Source organism: Megalobrama amblycephala, linkage group LG23 (assembly GCF_018812025.1).
Source record: "Megalobrama amblycephala isolate DHTTF-2021 linkage group LG23, ASM1881202v1, whole genome shotgun sequence".
Taxonomy (NCBI): Eukaryota; Metazoa; Chordata; class Actinopteri; order Cypriniformes; family Xenocyprididae; genus Megalobrama; species Megalobrama amblycephala.
Window position 1 is genome coordinate 5,884,882 of NC_063066.1, and position 18,104 is coordinate 5,902,985.

Below are 18,104 nucleotides of genomic sequence, written 5' to 3' on the forward strand. Positions count from 1 at the left end.
GATAGAGTCATTTCCAGTACTTCACAACAGCCATATTTCTTAAAGGTGAAGTTTGTAATTTAATTGGTTCCAAACGGAACTGGAAAAATAACCTAAATCCCAACAACAACAAAAATCTTGTGAACGTAGTGCCAATGCTTTAATTTATACTTTGCTACATTCTTTGTTTCTCTGTACGTTGGAAAGCCTTCTAATCTTGGCCCTGATAGCAAAGTAAGGATTCTTTTTTTTAATATGTAGTCTATTGAATTGTTTGGACACACAAATCGATTTCCTGCTAAACAGTTTATTACAGGTTATCCTACCCCAAACACAAGGCATTGGTTGAGACATAAGTGAACACATCAGATCACTCCGTTTTTAAAGTTAACCTGTGAAAAGTTGACATATTTACTATAGGAGAAAGAATTTGACGTCAATAAAATGACATACTTCACCTTTAATATATGAAAGATGTGTGAAATACAAGAAGTGTGAAGTATCAAACTCTCATTTTCTGGATTCAGATTCCTGTGTCTATGATGAGATCATGCAGCCCATCCTGTACTCCGGCTACCTCTACAAGACAGGCTCCTTGAACAAAGGGACATTATCCCGCAGAACCAGAGACGGTAGGCGAAAAACAAGCCTTGGCAGTGATTTAGGAACTAAATGTACCCCTTAGGTAAAAATAAAGCTATTCAGTACTGTTTCATACACATCAAATATTAAATTCACTGGGTATTGTTAAGGTGCACTAAACAGTTCAAAAGTTATGATACTTTAAAAAGTTTGGGGTAAGAGTTTTTTTAAAGAAATTAATAATTTTAATCTGCAAAGATGCATTAAATTGATCAATAGTGATAGTAAAATAATTTATAATGTTACAAAAGTTCTACTTCAAATAAATGCTGTTCTTTTGAACTTTATATTCATTAAAGTAGACATAAAAATATTTCCACAAAAAATAGAACATAAAAGTAGCACAACATTGCTAATAATAAGACATTTTTCTTCAGCATGCTGATCTCTGAAGGATCATGTGACACTGAAGACTGAAGAATGATGCTGAAAATTCAGCTTTGTCATCACAGGAATAAATTACATTTTAAAATATATTCAAATGTAAAAGTAATATTTCATATATAAAGTATATGTGTAACGAGGTCAGATGTGGGAAGAAGGAGGCGGGAACCGGCGAACGTTCAACAAAAGTTTAATCTCCAAAATAAACAAACAAAACGAAAGTAATGCCGGCAGACCCTCGCGGACGTCTGCCGGCCACACAAACATAATAAAACATAACATAAAGTCCAGGCCTGGTCCTCTCTCGTCCTTCACTGTAGTCGCTCCTCCTTTTATGCTCCCGGAGCTCCTCCGTGAGGGACTCAAGGCCGGTGCGCCTCCCAGGTGAAGCTCATTAACACTCGCGCCACCGGCCTCGCGCCGTTCCCTCACGGCTCTCGCCCGCCCTGGTCGCCACAATATGTTATATATAAAGTAATATTTCTAGGGCTTTCAAATGATTAATCGTGATTAATCGCATACCAAATAAAAGTTTGAGTTTGCCTAATATATGTGGGTATCCTGTGTGTAATTATTATGTATATATAAATACAAACACAGTCATGTATATATTTGAGAAATATTTACAAGTATATGTATTTATTTATATTTTTATATAATTCATATTATATATAAATAAAAATATTTTGTACATAAATAACATATTTCTCAAACTTTTATAATGCAAACTCAAACTTTTATTTTGTATGCGATTAATCGCGATTAATCATTTTACAGCCCTAAATATTTCACAATATTACAGTTTTCACTGTATTTTTGAGCCTTGGAGAACATTAGAGATTTTAACCCTTGTGCGTCAATTAAAACAAGTTACACATAGGTCTAAAGAGGATAACAATGTCCAAAAACTGGCATAAAAATGTGAAGCTTGGGAGCACAGACTTAAGTTTGGTCTCATTTTAAAGAAGACTCATGGCAGATTATTGTTGAAGTAAAATTTAAAAAGTGAAATAAGAATAAAGTTATAGAGGTTTGAGTTTATGAAAATGATTTATGAACAGTATTTTATATAAAATAAATATTTAATGAAACATGTTGAACTCTAAAACTGCTAGAAAATCAAAGCCATAAATCTAAATAAGTTGTGTTCCAAATTTGAGGTTGATATCTCAAAAAATGAGCTTTCAGTAAGATTTTGTTTGGGTGCAGTACCAAATTTTCCCCATTAGATGCCAGCAAAGCTCCACTGGTGAACACAGTGGTTGGATTTGTGATTTTCAGTACACTATAGTTTTTCTTTCTCACAAATTACACGCACACACACAATTTTTTGTGTGTATATATAAACCACACTCTGACATCCATACCAACACACCCAAACATTTATAGCTGCATAATTTATCCTATTGGTTCTATAATATGCAGAAGCAGAAAACAGAAATAAAACGAGTATATGCCAACAGAATGAAAGCCTATTAACAAAGTCTGCATCATTTTATAGTTAAATGACATGACATCTAATATGAAAAATACAGAAAAAAGTACTTTGTGCATATTTAGTTACTACTTGTATACGTTCAGAATGTTATATCCTGTTTGTTGCAGTTTTGTTTGTTTGATTTGTTTGTTTTTAATGACCCTTTTGGTTTTATTTTTTCAGTAGATTTTCAAAAATTCTGGTGTTCGGTGGAGAAGTCTATTCTCTTCTATGAGTCTGACAGATGTCATGAGCCCAGTATGAAGATCAATGTTAAAGACATCATCTGTTTAGGAGTTAACAGGCCAGATTCCAGCAACAACAGCGGCTTTATTGACAAGTGAGTATCACGTCCTTCAGGACACTTTCAGATTTAGAAATGGTCATCATATCTTACATCATAACATTTATAACAATCTGATTCTTGTCGTTCCTTGCAGATTTCGATACACTTTTGAACTTTACTTAACGTCTGATAAACTGATCCATTTTGGCTTGGAGACTCCAGATGCGTTGCACAGTTGGGCGAGAGCAATAGGGAAGGTAAATATTAATGAGTCAAGCTGTGCTTTATGTGCATAAGAAATATCTTGTCACATCAGTGCATTAGATCTCACCTCGGTTTTGATCTCTGGCAGGCCACCACACCTCTCAGCTGTCACTGCCTGCTGGCGCGAGAGTTCGAGCGAGTGGGCGTACTGCGCTACAAGGCCATGCTAGACCCGCAGCAGTGGAAAGAAGGCTTCTTTGTTCTGCAGAAGTCCAACCTGTTCATATGCCCTGGAAATGATGGAGCCGCAGAGGACATTATAAACCTGAAACGCCTACAGGAGCTCAGTGAGTCTGTTAGCTAAATCACTGTGACACTGATATGATGTTTCAGAGAAAATAATGTTGCTAAATTTATCCTCCGGGATTAATAAAGGAGCTATGTACTTATCCGTCTTTGTCTTGGTTTCAAGGTATTGCATCAGAAACAGAGAACCATGAGAAGAAGGACATTCTGGTTCTTGTTGAGAAAGGAAGGTGGGTCTTTGACTTCTGTAAATGCACATTTAATGACAAATTAAACCCATTTAACTTTCTTTAAGGTGCCGTAGAACGTCTTTTTAAAAGATGTAATATAAGTCTAAGGTGTCCCCTGAACGTGTCTGTGAAGTTTCAGCTCAAAATACCCTATAGATTTGTTTTTATTAATTTTTTTAACTGCCTATTTTGGGGCATCATTAAATATGCGCCGATTCAGGCTGCGCGGCCCCTTTAAATTCTCCTGCTCCCCACCCACGGAGCTCGCGCTTGCCTTAAACAGCATCAACAAAGTTCACACAGCTAATATAACCCTCAAAATGGATCTTTACAAAGTGTTCGTCATGTAGCATGTCTAATCGCGTAAGTATGGTATTTATTTGGATGTTTACATTTGATTCTGAATGAGTTTGATAGTGCATCGTGGCTAAAGCTAACATTACACACTGTTGGAGAGATTTATAAAGAATAAAGTTGTTTATGAATTATACAGACTGCAAGTGTTTAAAAATGAAAATAGCGACGGCTCTTGTCTCCGTGAATACAGTAAGAAACGATGGTAACTTTAACCACATTTAACAGTACATTAGCAACATGCTAACGAAACATTTAGAAAGACAATTTACAAATATCACTAAAAATATCATGTTATCATGGATCATGTCAGTTATTACGCTCCATCTGCCATTTTTCGCTGTTGTTCTTGCTTGCTTACCTAGTCTGATGATTCAGCTCTGCACAGATCCAGACGTTAATACTGGCTGCCCTTGTGTAATGCCTTGAACATGGGCTGGCATATGCAAATATTGGGGGCGTACATATTAATGATCCCGACTGTTACGTAACAGTCGGTGTTATGTTGAGATTCGCCTGTTCTTCAGAGGTCTTTTAAACAAATGAGATTTATATAAGAAGGAGGAAACAATGGTGTTTGAGACTCACTGTATGTTATTTCCATGTACTGAACTCTTGTTATTTAACTATGCCAAGATAAATTCAATTTTTAATTCTAGGGCACCTTTAAAGTGCCACTATTATGCGTTCATGTAGTGTGTTATATAGATGTTTGTGAATGTTAAAAGTCTCAAAGTCTCAAAGATTAAAGTGCAGATAAATGGAGTTATTGTCTCAGAGAAGAAAGAACAGATTCTGAACAGCCAGTTATTCCAGTCTTACTTCCTGCAAGAACGTAGGTTTGTAATAAATTTGCATAATGCCAGCCTGTGGTCTTCATTGGCTGCCTGCAAACAATGTCTACTTTAGGGTTGTCAAAAGTACCATCAGTACCATCAAAAGTACTGTGAAAAGTACCTTTGGTACCAAGTTGGTAATGTAATGTTAAAGCGCTGTTGAGCGCATTCTTAAATACCTCTGATTGGCCATTATATTCACGTGCTCAACAGATATGTCTTTGATTGGCTACAATGATCAAGGCTTCAAAAACATGTTGTAAATGGACATCTTTAATGCTCCTCACTAAACGCTTACACAGATATACATGGGAGCATTTGAAAGCAAGCGTCTATCAGCGGCTCCGTCTATCACCGGTTACATTAGGGATCCGCTGATAGACGCTCCTGTGTGTATCTGTGTAAGCGCCCTGTGAAAGGTAGTCAGAATCCACTCAACAGCGCTCAAAATGTTAGGTGGAAATGCTGGCATAGTGACGTTTTTAAAATTTCAGTACTTCAATACAGTACTTTTGACAACACTAGTCTACTTTGACCCGCCCTCAAACACTGTAGCTGTAGCTGAGACCGGGAAGAGTCTGTGTTGTCAAAATGTCGAGAAAATGCTGTTTTCTGCGTTGTCAAAGCAAATGGATGAGGACTCTAATGGATTAGTTTCCGACATGCACTGTAAGCAGTAGACCAATCACAATAGACTGGGCCATCTGACCAACAGAACAGAGTAGGCTCTCGGAAAAGAGGAGTTTAGAGAGACTGAATGCTTTATCAAACTGTTTCAGACACTGTGAGAAAAGAGGTGATGCTGCAATGCATATTATGAGAAAACCTTGTATGCATGTAAACCGATTGTAGGAGACCTCCAAAACAAAATTAGGACCCTTTTAAATAGCATGGATGCTTTAATACGTCACTACTCTAATTGCAAATGATTGCATGTTATTGCAAAGAAGAAAAAGCCCCACTCACCTTTCATCAAAACATAATGATTGTGCCTGCAGGACTCTTCATCTCCAGGGCATGGGCAGGACCGATTTCTCCCTGTGGTATGCAGACATCCAGAAGGCTGCGGGAGGGAAAGGGAACAACCTTAAAGACCAGCAGCTCAGCAGAAACGACATCCCCATCATTGTAGACAGTTGCATTGCGTTCATAACCCAGTATGGTGAGAAGATTAACGGATGTCATTTCCCTGTGCTATAACATTAACATTAGAATCCAACTGATTAAAAACTCTCTTACGCAGGTCTGGGCCATGAGGGTATATACAGGAAAAATGGTGCAAAGTCCAGAATCAAGCTTTTGATGGAAGAGTTTCGTAGGGATGCCCGTAATGTGAAACTGCGTATTGGAGATAACTTCATCGAGGACGTGACGGATGTACTGAAAAGGTTCTTTCGGGAGATTGATGATCCCATATTCATGGCTGATCTCCACCCCTTCTGGAGGGAAGCTGCCAGTTAGTACAGTAAACTGCATATATAAACGTCCAAACAAAGAAAATTTGTTATAATGTCACAGCATAATGTCTATGATGTGGATCTGTGGCATGCTTATGATTGCAAACAATAATTTTGATGGAACACTTTTTTTTTTTTTTTTTTTTTTACGTTTCTTATGCACTCATGCTGCATTTATTTGATCAAAAATACAATAAAAACAGTAATATTGGAGTATTTTGGGTAGTTTGAGTTGTCTCAGTGATTTCTCGTACTATATGCAGAATTACCTCTAAAGACACAGCGTTTGGACCGATACAAAGAGCTGATTCGAGGTTTACCACGGGTCAACAGGACTACTTTAGCAGCACTCATCAGTCATCTCTACAGGTGAGTAGGCCATACTGGCCTCATTCTGATTCAGGTGTCTGTTTTTGTAACTATAGCAGCTTATACATGCTGTCTCTTCCTCTCTCTTAGGGTACAGAAGTGTGCTGATCTGAATCAGATGTGCACTAAGAACTTGTCCCTGCTGTTTGCTCCCAGCCTGTTTCAGACTGATGGAAAAGGAGAGCATGAGGTCAAAATCATAGAAGACCTCATTGATAACTATCTGTATATATTTGATGTAAGTGGATAACTTTATAGCATGATTTAAAATTACATTTTACTGTGTTAAAGACAAGTGTTGTGGTCAGGTGACGATTTTTGTTAATAATTGTTTTCTTTTTGTGTTTGGTCAGATTGATGAAGAGCATCAAACTCAGATTGAACTGGAAATAAGTTTGATAACCACCTGGAGAGACACGCAGGTAGAGCAATTTATAGTTTATATTTAATATTTTATATTATATTTTCTCTCTCTTCCTGTCTCTCGCTACCACCAACTGTCTAAACTTGCACTTATTTTTATGCTAATTTAACCGTAAAGCCTAGAAACAATTTTTTCCCCTCTGATTCCTTGGCTTAAGGTGATTTGATTGCACCCTATGATGGCATTTTCCATCATGAAAATTTTCCCACCATTTTGAATTTACCTTTTTTTAACTTCTCCTAGGCCTCCTTCTCGAAAAACGCTTTATCGTATTTAGACCGATATACCATATATATGATACACTTGGTCCATGTCATCACAAGCATGACCTGAGGTTACATGCTGGGTTTCGGCACAGCGCCACCTACTGGTCCTGGGATATGAAAAAAGGCTATTTTTGCTTATAACTTTTGAACAGTTTGTCAAAAAATCATAAAAGTGGTCTCGGGTAGATTTGGGGCATCATACCAAGTCGAATGATATATAATATCGGCCATTTTGGGCTTCGACCATTTTGAATTTTATAGTAAAATGCTGTGTTTTACGAATGCATGAATGTATCATTACGAAACTCGGTATGGGTCATTTCGGACCAGTGACACCTAGTGGTGAAAAATATTTACATGCTTATAACTTTGGATGTGGTCGACTTATTTTCGTGGGAGTTTGAATCCTTGCCGACTCCATTGATACCAAACATGCTAGGTTTCGCCTTATGGTTAGTGCAACGTTGTGATTTAGCATTTAAACAACATTCGCAAACATCTTAGAAACTGTTAGTCTGATCGAGACGAAACCACCGTAGGAAACTTGGAAACATAGGTCATTGACTATACGCTAATGGCCAAATGTCAAAATTTTGATAGTAAGTGGCAAAAAAAGTAGATTTTTATGTGTTCATACATATAAATGTCTACAACTTGAGATATTTTCACTAAATTTGACACGCTTATGTATGGGGACACAAAAAACTGGTGGGAGTTTAGAACAAAACATGAAATTGGCTCCAAGTACAGAACTGATGGTCTGATTGACTTCAAAATTGACATGCAGTGTCTTTGTCTCAGTTGCTATCATAGTCCATTATGACAGTGTTGGTCTGCTGCTAGCTTCCTTGTTTGCTTCTGTTGTGCTTGGCCCCTTAATTGCTGCTTGCAGCTATATTTATTATTATCATTATATTTCTTAACTTCTTTCTGTTTCTTGCAGCTCTCACAGGCAGGGGACTTGATTATTGAAGTTTATCTAGAAGAAAAAATAGCAGATTGCTGCATCACTCTGAAAGTAAGGGATCATGTTTGAATTTTTTTTTTAAATTCAGTTGTCTGTATTTCCTGCAGAATGTGTATATGTGTGTGTGTGCATGCATGTATGCCCTTCACCAGGATATGATGTCAACATTATTTTATGTCCCCAGAAGGAGACAGTGTGTTTAAGTCTGTATATCTGCCAATGATTTGTCAACCTTTATTAATACACTAGCATATGGATGGCCTCAAAGCTAACATATATAAAATAATATTGTATTCAAATCTTTATTTCATTAGAGTCTTTAGAGTTGTCTGCTTCATATCTGTATGTGACTGGTTTATGACTGAGAGTTGCTGTTGCACAACATTACCAGCAGGTGGCAGATTGAAACCATTATTGCAAACTCTGGCTTACGTGCCTCTCCACAGGTGTCCCCCACTATGTGTGCTGAGGAGCTGACCAATCAGGTGCTGTATATGAGAAATATTCCTGCTGGGGAAAAAGACGTGTGGATGACCTTTGAGGCCATCGAGGAAGGAGAGCTCGGTAAAAACAAAATGCACACCACAATTTTACTTTGTTCAATACTGAAATTAGTAGATAAATGCAGGATGTCATTTCTGCAGAGCGACCTCTTCACCCCAAAGAGAAGGTTCTGGAACAAGCTCTACAGTGGTGTAAAATGGCCGATCCTAGCTCGGCATATCTGGTGGTGAAGAAGGTGCCTAGAGGAGAAGCTATAGACATTTTCACAGGTGAAAGCATATTCATTTCATCAGATGAGCTTCTTTCAGAAAATGTAATAAAGTGTAACAAATTTTGGGTTCTGCATTCTCTCTCTTTCTCTAAAAAAAAAAAAAAAGACCCCAAACTTGTGAATGGTAGTGTATACAAGAGTTAGAAAAATAATAAAATAAATGAATAATAAAAAAAGATGAAATATAGCATGATATTTATTACTACACAGCATCCAAACATAAAACTCTAAAACCATATTTTGTCACATAAAAACTCCCAACTGTATATTTTTTTGTTCTCTGTATTGTTGTTGGTTTTTGACCTTGTACATCTGGTGTATCTCTGTGTTGTGGGTTACAGCCTATAAGAGTGAGATTGTGAAGTCTGGAGTACTGAAGTGTCGGGAAGAGCCTCCCAAACTCTTGCAAGGAAACAAATTCCAGGAGCGATCTTTCCAAATTAAAGACCACAGATTAATCCTGATGAAGGACAAAAAAGTATGTATACAGTTCGTCATCAGCTTCTACGTAAAAGCACATTACAGGTTTCTGTATGAATGAGAAGACGGTGAACTGAACATTTCAGCATCTTTCCTTCATCACAGAGCAACAAACCTGAGAAAGAGTGGCAACTCAAAACCTTGAAGATTTATATGGGGATCAGAAAGAAGTTAAAGCCACCAACAAAGTAAGATGCATTTGCAAAAATGCTTTTAGAACAAATGAACCTTCTTTTCATCAGTGAACCTTAAATAACGAGTGCATTTACTTGCAGATGGGGATTAACAGTAATGCTGGATAAACAGCAATTGTAAGTATTATTTAAATGTTTTATACTGTATATGGAATAGATCAGGAATCTATAGGAATCTGTTTTTTAATGCATATATAATGCCTTTTAAATACTTTATTCTGATTGGTCCGTTTCTGCATTCTAAATTTGTATAATGGCTAAAAACTGTGTATTTAACCAGTGTTAGATTTATGTCTCCACTAGCAGTCCATAGCTTCTTCTCATATAATAAAATAATTTTACACTATAACTTACACTATAAGAAATTAATGAGACATTTCTAATGTTGCAAAATATATCTATTACAAATAAAGGCTGTTCTTTTGAACTTTCTATTTATCAAATAATCCTTTTTATTAAATATATTAAAGTAGAAAGTTGTTTTAATATATAATAACATTTTGGAATATTACTGTTTTGACTGTATTTTTGAGCAAATGTGGAGCCTTGATAAGAATAAGAGACTTCTTTCAAAAAAAAGCATTCAAAAATATAAATAAAAATATATACATTACCATTTAAAAATTTGGGGGTTGGTATAAGATGTTTTTAAATAATTTTAAATTTTATTAATTTATAAATTTTTATTAATTTTAATTTTATTAATTAATTTTTTTAAATAATTTAAATTTTTATATCATTTTTTTTTTATCTGTTGAGTAGTGATGTGATCAGGAGGATTTATATATTAGCCCTAGCTTAATATCTCACAGTTATATTTGTTTGTAGTGTTTATAATGCAAACACAAGGCTTACTTACAAATTCATGTTATAACATGTGTATATGTGTAAGCGTTCATGCATTATTCGCTTTAAAGGTATGACTTTAAATAAGCAAATATTATAATGTATTGTAATAGTGATTGCAATTATTTATGCAAAAATATAACAGTAATGTGTATTACAGGACATACGTATGAATACATTTAAAAGCATTCGGAATACCTTTACTATAGGCCAGTGTTTCTCAACCGGTGGGTCGCAAGACCGTTTTGAGTGGGTTGTGGAGTGGGTAGCCAAAGAAACAACAACAAAAAACGTAATTCTATATGTTTTTCTGATGCAAGACTTTTATTTTGAAAGATGTGTATGAAAGCTGTTGACTTTCCTGTCAGACGCAGTTTAAAGGTGCATTCATGCCATGTCATAATTACCTTAATTACGAGATTCCGACTAGTAAAAAGCATTTCAGAGGACGTGAACAGCTCCAACGTCACGTGTTGCCTGTGATTCTGATTCAGTGTCTGCGGTCAGAAGAGATGTTGTAAAACTCTATGTCAATGTCATTATTCTAACGCTATTTTCGTAACTTTTTATGTAATAAAAAGTCTCTCACCTCAGAAAAACAAACTTTTCTGTCCTGTCAGAATATATACTACTGTGCTCGTGTGCAAATGCAGAGCTGCACGCTGCATATCACCACATTATACAGTATATAAGAGCAAATGAAATTACAAGCATGCAACGTCGTAGTTACATTTTCAATTAGTAAGTCATGAAATTGAAATGTTTTAACATTCTTCATATATAAACACTACTGCTCAAAAGTTTGGGATCGGTAAGATTTTTAATGTTTTTAAAAGAAGTTTCGTCTGCTCACCAAGGCTTAATTTATTTAATTAAAAATACAGTAAAAACAGTAATATTGTGAAAAATTATTACAAAGTAATTTATTCCTGTGATGCAAAGCTGAATTTTTAGCATCATTACTCCAGTCTTGAGTGTCACATGATCCTTCAGAAATCATTCTAATATGCTGATTAGTTCCTCAAGAAATATTTGTTATTATTATCAATGTTGAAAACAGTTTTTTTTAAACAGTTACTTTTTTTTCAGGATTCTATTCATTTATCTAAAATACAAACCTTTTGTAACATTTTACACTATCGTTCAAAAGTTTGGGGTCGGTAGGAATTTTTATTTTTATTTTTTTGAAAAGAAATGAAAGAAATGAATACTTTTATTCAGCAAGGATGCATTAAATCAATCAAAAGTGGCAGTAAAGACATTTATAATGTTAAAAAGATTAGATTTCAGATAAACACTGTTCTTTTGAACTTTCTATTCATCAAAGAATCCTGAAAAAAAATATTGTACACAAATATTTTGTACAATTGTACACATTAAATGTTTCTTGAGCAGCAGATCAGCATATTAGAATGATTTCTGAAGGATCATGTGACACTGAAGACTGGAGTAATGATGCTGAAAATTCAGCTTTGCATCACAGGAATAAATTACTTTGTGAAATATATTCAAATAGAAAACAGTTATTTTAAATTGTAATAATATTTCACAATATTACTGTTTTTTACTGTATTTTTAATTAAATAAATGTAGCCTTGGTGAGCAGACGAAACTTCTTTTAAAAACATTAAAAATCTTAGTGGTTCCAAACTTTTGGACTGTACTGTATGTATATATAAAGAATGTTAGAATTACGTTACGCTCCTGTGATGGGTAGGTTTAGGTGTAGGGAAGGGCCATTTGTCAAACATACTTATATGTGATTTTTAAGATGTTGTCTTTGTGGGGTCTGACTAAAGGACACCACAATGTCATAAATTCCTCAATTGGACCCCACAAAGTAGTATAAACAAGGATGTGTGTGTGTGTGTGTGTGTGTCAACCATTTCTGAGAAATGGTTCAAATTCCCAAAAATTTGGGTTGCGGCTTAATGACTATAGGAAAACGTGGGTCCCATGGCCAAACCAGTTGAGAACCACTGCTATAAGCTTCATAGAAAGTGTCTATTTATATCTACACGGTGAACAATAATCACTCTCCATGACCTCACAGATACCTTAGCTGTTCCAGTGAAACTGAATTATGGGACTGGATGACCAATTTACTAAAAGCACAGGTACAGCACATTTTAAACTGAACAAATCTGAACGTTCATTGACATTTCAAAGTCGTAAATTAACATTAACGTCCTCCCTCAGAATGATGATCTGCGTCCACCTGTGATGAGACGGCACTCTTCCTCGGACATTTCCAAGCAGAAGTTTGGCACCATGCCGCTAGTGCCCATCAGAGGAGAGGAGAGCAACACCAACTCCACCATGCTCTCCGCCAATCAGACTCTGGTAGAACACAACAGCGTCCTCTAGTGGTTCGGTGCATGTGATGCTTGCTTGTTCTTTGCTTTGAGATTTAGCTTTTTTTTGTCTTTGTGCATTTTTGCAGAGAAAGCTTCATACGAGAAGAGCGCTCTCAATGTTCTTTGTAAGTATTTCTTTTTATCTGCAGACGAATACTAAGAATACTTTTAATGTTCAGATTTCACGCCTTTTCATACAAGTTTGTTGCAATACAGATTGTCACAATTACTCCGATTACACTGGCTGGTCAAAATGTAAAAGTAGGAGGTTTGAAAAGTATCAAATGACCTTTAGTGTTCAAAAGTTTAGGAGTGCGCTTTACAAAACAGCCTATACTTAATTGAGGAATTCCCTTTGACTTCCTCGCTCCTTCCCCCTCATTCCTGTTGGGAACCAGGGCTTCCTGATATGACAGGATGCATTTGGAGGAAGAATGCTTCTACTGCATTGTTCTGCAACTGTAGCCTTGAGGGAGGGCAGGGAGTTTTGGTAGAAATGCTGCAGCCTCTGGTGTGTCCCAGCCCAAAAGCTTTCGCAAGCAAATTGTCTGCTGGCTTCATGCTTTTGTCCTCAATGTATTCGGCAATTATCTTGATGTTGTTGCTCTGATACTGAGACAAAAGTTTAAACTCAGAAAAGGAAGTCATTTGTTTTGAACATTGTTGAGGGGCGAATCCCTTTCTGTGCATGTCCCGCTCACCACAAATACTTCTTTGTTCGCATAATGGTAGATCATCTAACCAGATATCTGGCAGATTAGGTATTTTCATGACATAATAGTCACGAGTGGGTTCGGTTTAAGATGTAGTTCAAGAGAATGATTTGCGTTGGACTTACACATTTTGTGTGAACAAGGACACGAGCTCATAAGCTTAACTTGTATTTTATGAACGTATAGCTTTAAAGTTTGGTCTGTTTGGATGAGCTATACATTCAACGCTGTTGTAAAATAGCAGATAATAAAAATTTGATTCATTATTTGTTTATTTACAATAGTTATAGCATAAATTAAAAATAATTCTATAGTAATAATAGTAATAATAATGTGTAATATTTAAATGTTCATCACTATTTTTTATGGTTAATTTAAAGTAATTTAACATGTAATGCCATATAATTAAAAACAAATGTAATATAATAATAATAATAATAATAATATAATATCATTATTACTACTATTATTATTATTAGTAGTAGTAGTAGTAGTAGTAGTATTGTGTAATATTATATTATAATATTCATAATATAATATTATTTCTCATTTAATATATTAAAAAATGTAATGTCATGGTATAATAATAATAATAATAATAATAATAATAATAATATACTATATGGTTCATATAATAGTATATCCACTATATTATGAAAAAAATGAATAATATAAAAAAGCTTAATAGTATAATAAAAATAAAAAATTAAGACAATAATTTAAAACGATGAAAATGTAATATCATATAACAAAACCAAAAACTACAATAAAAATAATAAACACAAACTAATTTATTAAAATTAAATAATAATAATAATAATAATAATAATAATAATAATAATGATAATAATAATTATAATAAATAACACAATATACTTGTAGCAGTGTATAAAACAACAACAACTATTTTTATTAACTTATTATTATTATTATTATTATTATTAGTAGTAGTAGTAGTAGTAGTAGTAGTAGTAGTAGTAGTAGTAGTATTGTTGTGTAATATAAGGTCCATATATTAGTATATTCACAATATAATATTATGGGTCATTTAATATATTAAAAAAATGTAAAATCATACTATAATAATAATAATTATATAACAATATATAATAATATATTCACTATGAAATTATGAAAATGTAATAATATAATATATAATAATATAATAATAATAATAATAATATAATAATATATTATTATTATTATTATTATTATTAGTAGTAGTAGTAGTAGTAGTAGTAGTATTAGTATTGTGTTTTATATATATTGTATATTATATATTAGTATATTCACAATATAATATTATGGGTCATTTAATATATTAAAAAAATGTAAAGTCATACTATAATAATAATAATAATTATATATATATATATATATATATATATATATATATATATATATAACAATATATAATAATATATTCACTATGAAATTATGAAATATAATACAGGGAGTGCAGAATTATTAGGCAAGTTGATTTTCTGATCATATTTTTTTCCCAAGCACATTTTACCAATTCCAATCCACATCAATCTTAATAACTACTATTAATATTGTTTTTAATCATTTATAAGTGATATATAATTGTTCATGAAGGCTGGAAATGAAAAAATGCCTTATATTCAGGTGTGCAGAATTATTAGGCAAGTTTTCTTTTACAGGCAAAATGAGCCAAAAAAGAGATTTAACTCAGACTGAAAAGTCAAAATACTCATGAGAAGGACGCAACACTAATGCAATACTAGAAATTGCAAAGTTAAAGCATGACCAAGGGACAGCAAAATGCTCATTGGGTCAGCGGGGTCAGACAAAAACAGGTGGAAAAGAAAAGACACGTTAACTGCAAAATAATTAAGAATTATGTGTGAAACCATCAGGAACCCTTTAGTCTCCAGCGCCACCATTTTCCAGAACTGCAACCTACCTGGAGTCTCCAGAAGTGCAAGGTCTCAGGATCTCAGAGACTTAGGTTAGCTAAAGAATCCTAAAAAATGACCTGCACTTGATAAGAATCACAAGCTGAAGTGTTATAAAATACATGAAGACTGGGTTTTTATAGGCCTTATAAACAGACAGCTTGAGAGTGACTCCTGAAGGACCAGCACCACATCCTCTTGTACCACTGTTTGAAGAATTTATCTTCCAGAATCTGGCAGTAAGTTTTGGAAGATCATTTTTAGTCCATCTCTGCAAGACAGACATTTCAGGATAAGAGATGGACTAAAGTGAACTCAAACACCTTACTGCCAGATTCTGGATAAATTCTTCAAACAGTGGTACAAGAGGATGTGGTGCTGGTCCATCAGGAGTCACTCTCAAGCTGTCTGTCTATAAGCCCTATTAAAACCCAGTCTTCATGTATTTTATAACACTTCAGCTTGTGATTCTTATCAAGTGCAGGTCATTTTTTAGGATTCTTTAGCTAACCTAAGTCTCTGAGATCCTAACACCTTGCACTTCTGGAGACTCCAGGTAGGTTGCAGCTCTGGAAAATGGTGGCGCTGGAGACTAAAGGGTTCCTGATGGTTTCACACTTAATTCTTCACCTTAATTCTTAATTATTTTGCAGTTAACATGTGTCTTTTCTTTTCCACCTGTTTTTGTCTGACCCCGCTGACCCAATGAGCATTTTGCTGTCCCTTGGTCATGCTTTAACTTTGCAATTTCTAGTATTGCATTAGTATTGCATCCTTCTCATGAGTATTTAATAATTTTTGACTTTTCAGTCTGAGTTAAATCTCTTTTTTGGCTCATTTTGCCTGTAAAAGAAAACTTGCCTAATAATTCTGCACACCTGAATATAAGGCATTTTTCATTTCCAGCCTTCATGAACAATTATATATCACTTATAAATGATTAAAAACAATATTAATAGTAGTTATTAAGATTGATGTGGATTGGAATTGGTAAAATGTGCTTGGGAAAAAAATATGATCAGAAAATCAACTTGCCTAATAATTCTGCACTCCCTGTAATATAATATAGAATAATATAATAATAATATATTATTATTATTATTAATATAAAAAAGCTTAAAAATAGTATAATAAAAATACTAAAAATAATAATTTAAAAATATGAAAATTTAATATCGTACAAGAAAAAAAAATAACTACAATAAAAATAATAAACACAATAAAGTTATATTTTAAAATGATATAATAATAATTATTATTATTATTATTAAGGTGCATATGTTAATATGATTATTATCATTGAATATTGTGCTCTTTTGTTGGTGTTGTTTTAAAATAAATGAAACTTATTTGTATAGTGTTTTTTTATAACTATTGCATAACTGTGGTAAAGTAACTGTAATGTGTTGTTATTAATTTAATAACTGATCTCAGTGCAGTTAAGTGTTGTGTGAATCTACTGCAGATATGTTTTTGACCTCTCGGTATGCCTTTCCATCGTCTTCTTTCTCCTGCAGCCCATGAAGGTGCAGCACGACTCGTTCGAGGAGCGCATTGAAAGCCCCGAGCCTTTGTACGAGGAGGTGGGCGACTTCGGTCTGCAGGTGCTCAAATCTTTGGAAACCAGTTTCCTGTCCAGTGCTCATGCAGAGACACAGGAGGTGCCCGCACGGCCCATCAGCCTGGGACAGAGGAAGGCCGCCTCCCTGGATCGCATGGTTGGGTCTAACCCAGTGCACTCTCTGTCATCCTCTGGTCAATCTCTAGACACCCTGAGCCAAGAGGACTCTCTACACGTCCCAGGTAGGCACAGGTCGCACAGATCGTGTAGCCCTCAACAGGAATTGCTGTTACAGGAACTCTCCACTATGTTCTGCAAGAAGCCAGAGTCTGAAGAGCAGCACACTACTGACTGAGAGCCTCACCTGATCTTACAGACTAGACAAATCCCAAGAGCATTTTGAAATTGCCACATGTATCTGTTTGAAACCGGCCAGCAAGAATCCAGTATTAAACCCATCCGTTTATTAACGTGAAGTATTGTGCCAAAGCAGTCACTGGATTTCAGTCTGTGAATCTGTGCTATAATTGTTTTGTATAAATTGGTTAAATCTGTTTTGGCATGTGCACTTGTTACACTAAAACTGACCTCTCAACATTTTTTTATCATTATTATTATATTTTATTGTTGTTTTATTTGTACCTAAAGATAAAATTACATTTAGTAACTTTTTTTAAAATACATCTCTTGGCTCTGTAACATATGAATTGAATCGTAATGCATGTAAAGTGAAGCATCTGTGATCTGCAATACATAATCAGAGGAAAACATTTACATTGAAGGATTAGTTCACTTTCAAATGAAAATTACCCCAAGCTTTACTCACCCTCAATCCATCCTAGGTGTATTTGACTTTCTTCTTTCTGATGAACACAATCTGAGGTATTTTAATAAATGTCCTGACGCATCCGAGCTTTATAATGGCAGTGAACCAATGAGTATGAAGCTGAAGAAAGTGCTTCCATCCACATCCATCCATCATAAACATGTACTCCTTACGGCTCCTGGGGGTTAATAAAGGCAAAACAAAAAACAATAACCATGTTTAATACGAACAAAACGTAACTGGCATCGCGTC

General features: G+C 34.6%; 1 protein-coding gene across 3 annotated transcripts in view; it reads left to right on the forward strand.

Annotated features, from left to right (window-relative positions):
- arap3 (ArfGAP with RhoGAP domain, ankyrin repeat and PH domain 3) overlaps positions 1 to 17,580 on the forward strand; it is a 50,819-nt gene extending 33,239 nt beyond the window's left edge. For 2 of the 3 annotated variants that reach the window (XM_048176389.1, XM_048176388.1), the window contains 20 exons: positions 507 to 611; positions 2,666 to 2,822; positions 2,923 to 3,025; positions 3,121 to 3,319; positions 3,445 to 3,508; positions 5,697 to 5,860; positions 5,942 to 6,154; positions 6,419 to 6,524; positions 6,615 to 6,762; positions 6,878 to 6,946; positions 8,158 to 8,232; positions 8,628 to 8,745; positions 8,826 to 8,954; positions 9,298 to 9,434; positions 9,542 to 9,624; positions 9,712 to 9,747; positions 12,530 to 12,593; positions 12,676 to 12,819; positions 12,920 to 12,958; positions 16,983 to 17,580. In XM_048176389.1, the coding sequence (XP_048032346.1) occupies positions 507 to 611; positions 2,666 to 2,822; positions 2,923 to 3,025; positions 3,121 to 3,319; positions 3,445 to 3,508; positions 5,697 to 5,860; positions 5,942 to 6,154; positions 6,419 to 6,524; positions 6,615 to 6,762; positions 6,878 to 6,946; positions 8,158 to 8,232; positions 8,628 to 8,745; positions 8,826 to 8,954; positions 9,298 to 9,434; positions 9,542 to 9,624; positions 9,712 to 9,747; positions 12,530 to 12,593; positions 12,676 to 12,819; positions 12,920 to 12,958; positions 16,983 to 17,381 (2,552 nt within the window). In that variant the 3' untranslated portion in view covers positions 17,382 to 17,580. The remainder of the gene's footprint in view (positions 1 to 506; positions 612 to 2,665; positions 2,823 to 2,922; positions 3,026 to 3,120; positions 3,320 to 3,444; positions 3,509 to 5,696; positions 5,861 to 5,941; positions 6,155 to 6,418; positions 6,525 to 6,614; positions 6,763 to 6,877; positions 6,947 to 8,157; positions 8,233 to 8,627; positions 8,746 to 8,825; positions 8,955 to 9,297; positions 9,435 to 9,541; positions 9,625 to 9,711; positions 9,748 to 12,529; positions 12,594 to 12,675; positions 12,820 to 12,919; positions 12,959 to 16,982) is intronic. The other variant, XM_048176390.1, reaches the window with a different exon arrangement.
- The last annotated feature ends 524 nt before the right edge of the window (positions 17,581 to 18,104 follow it).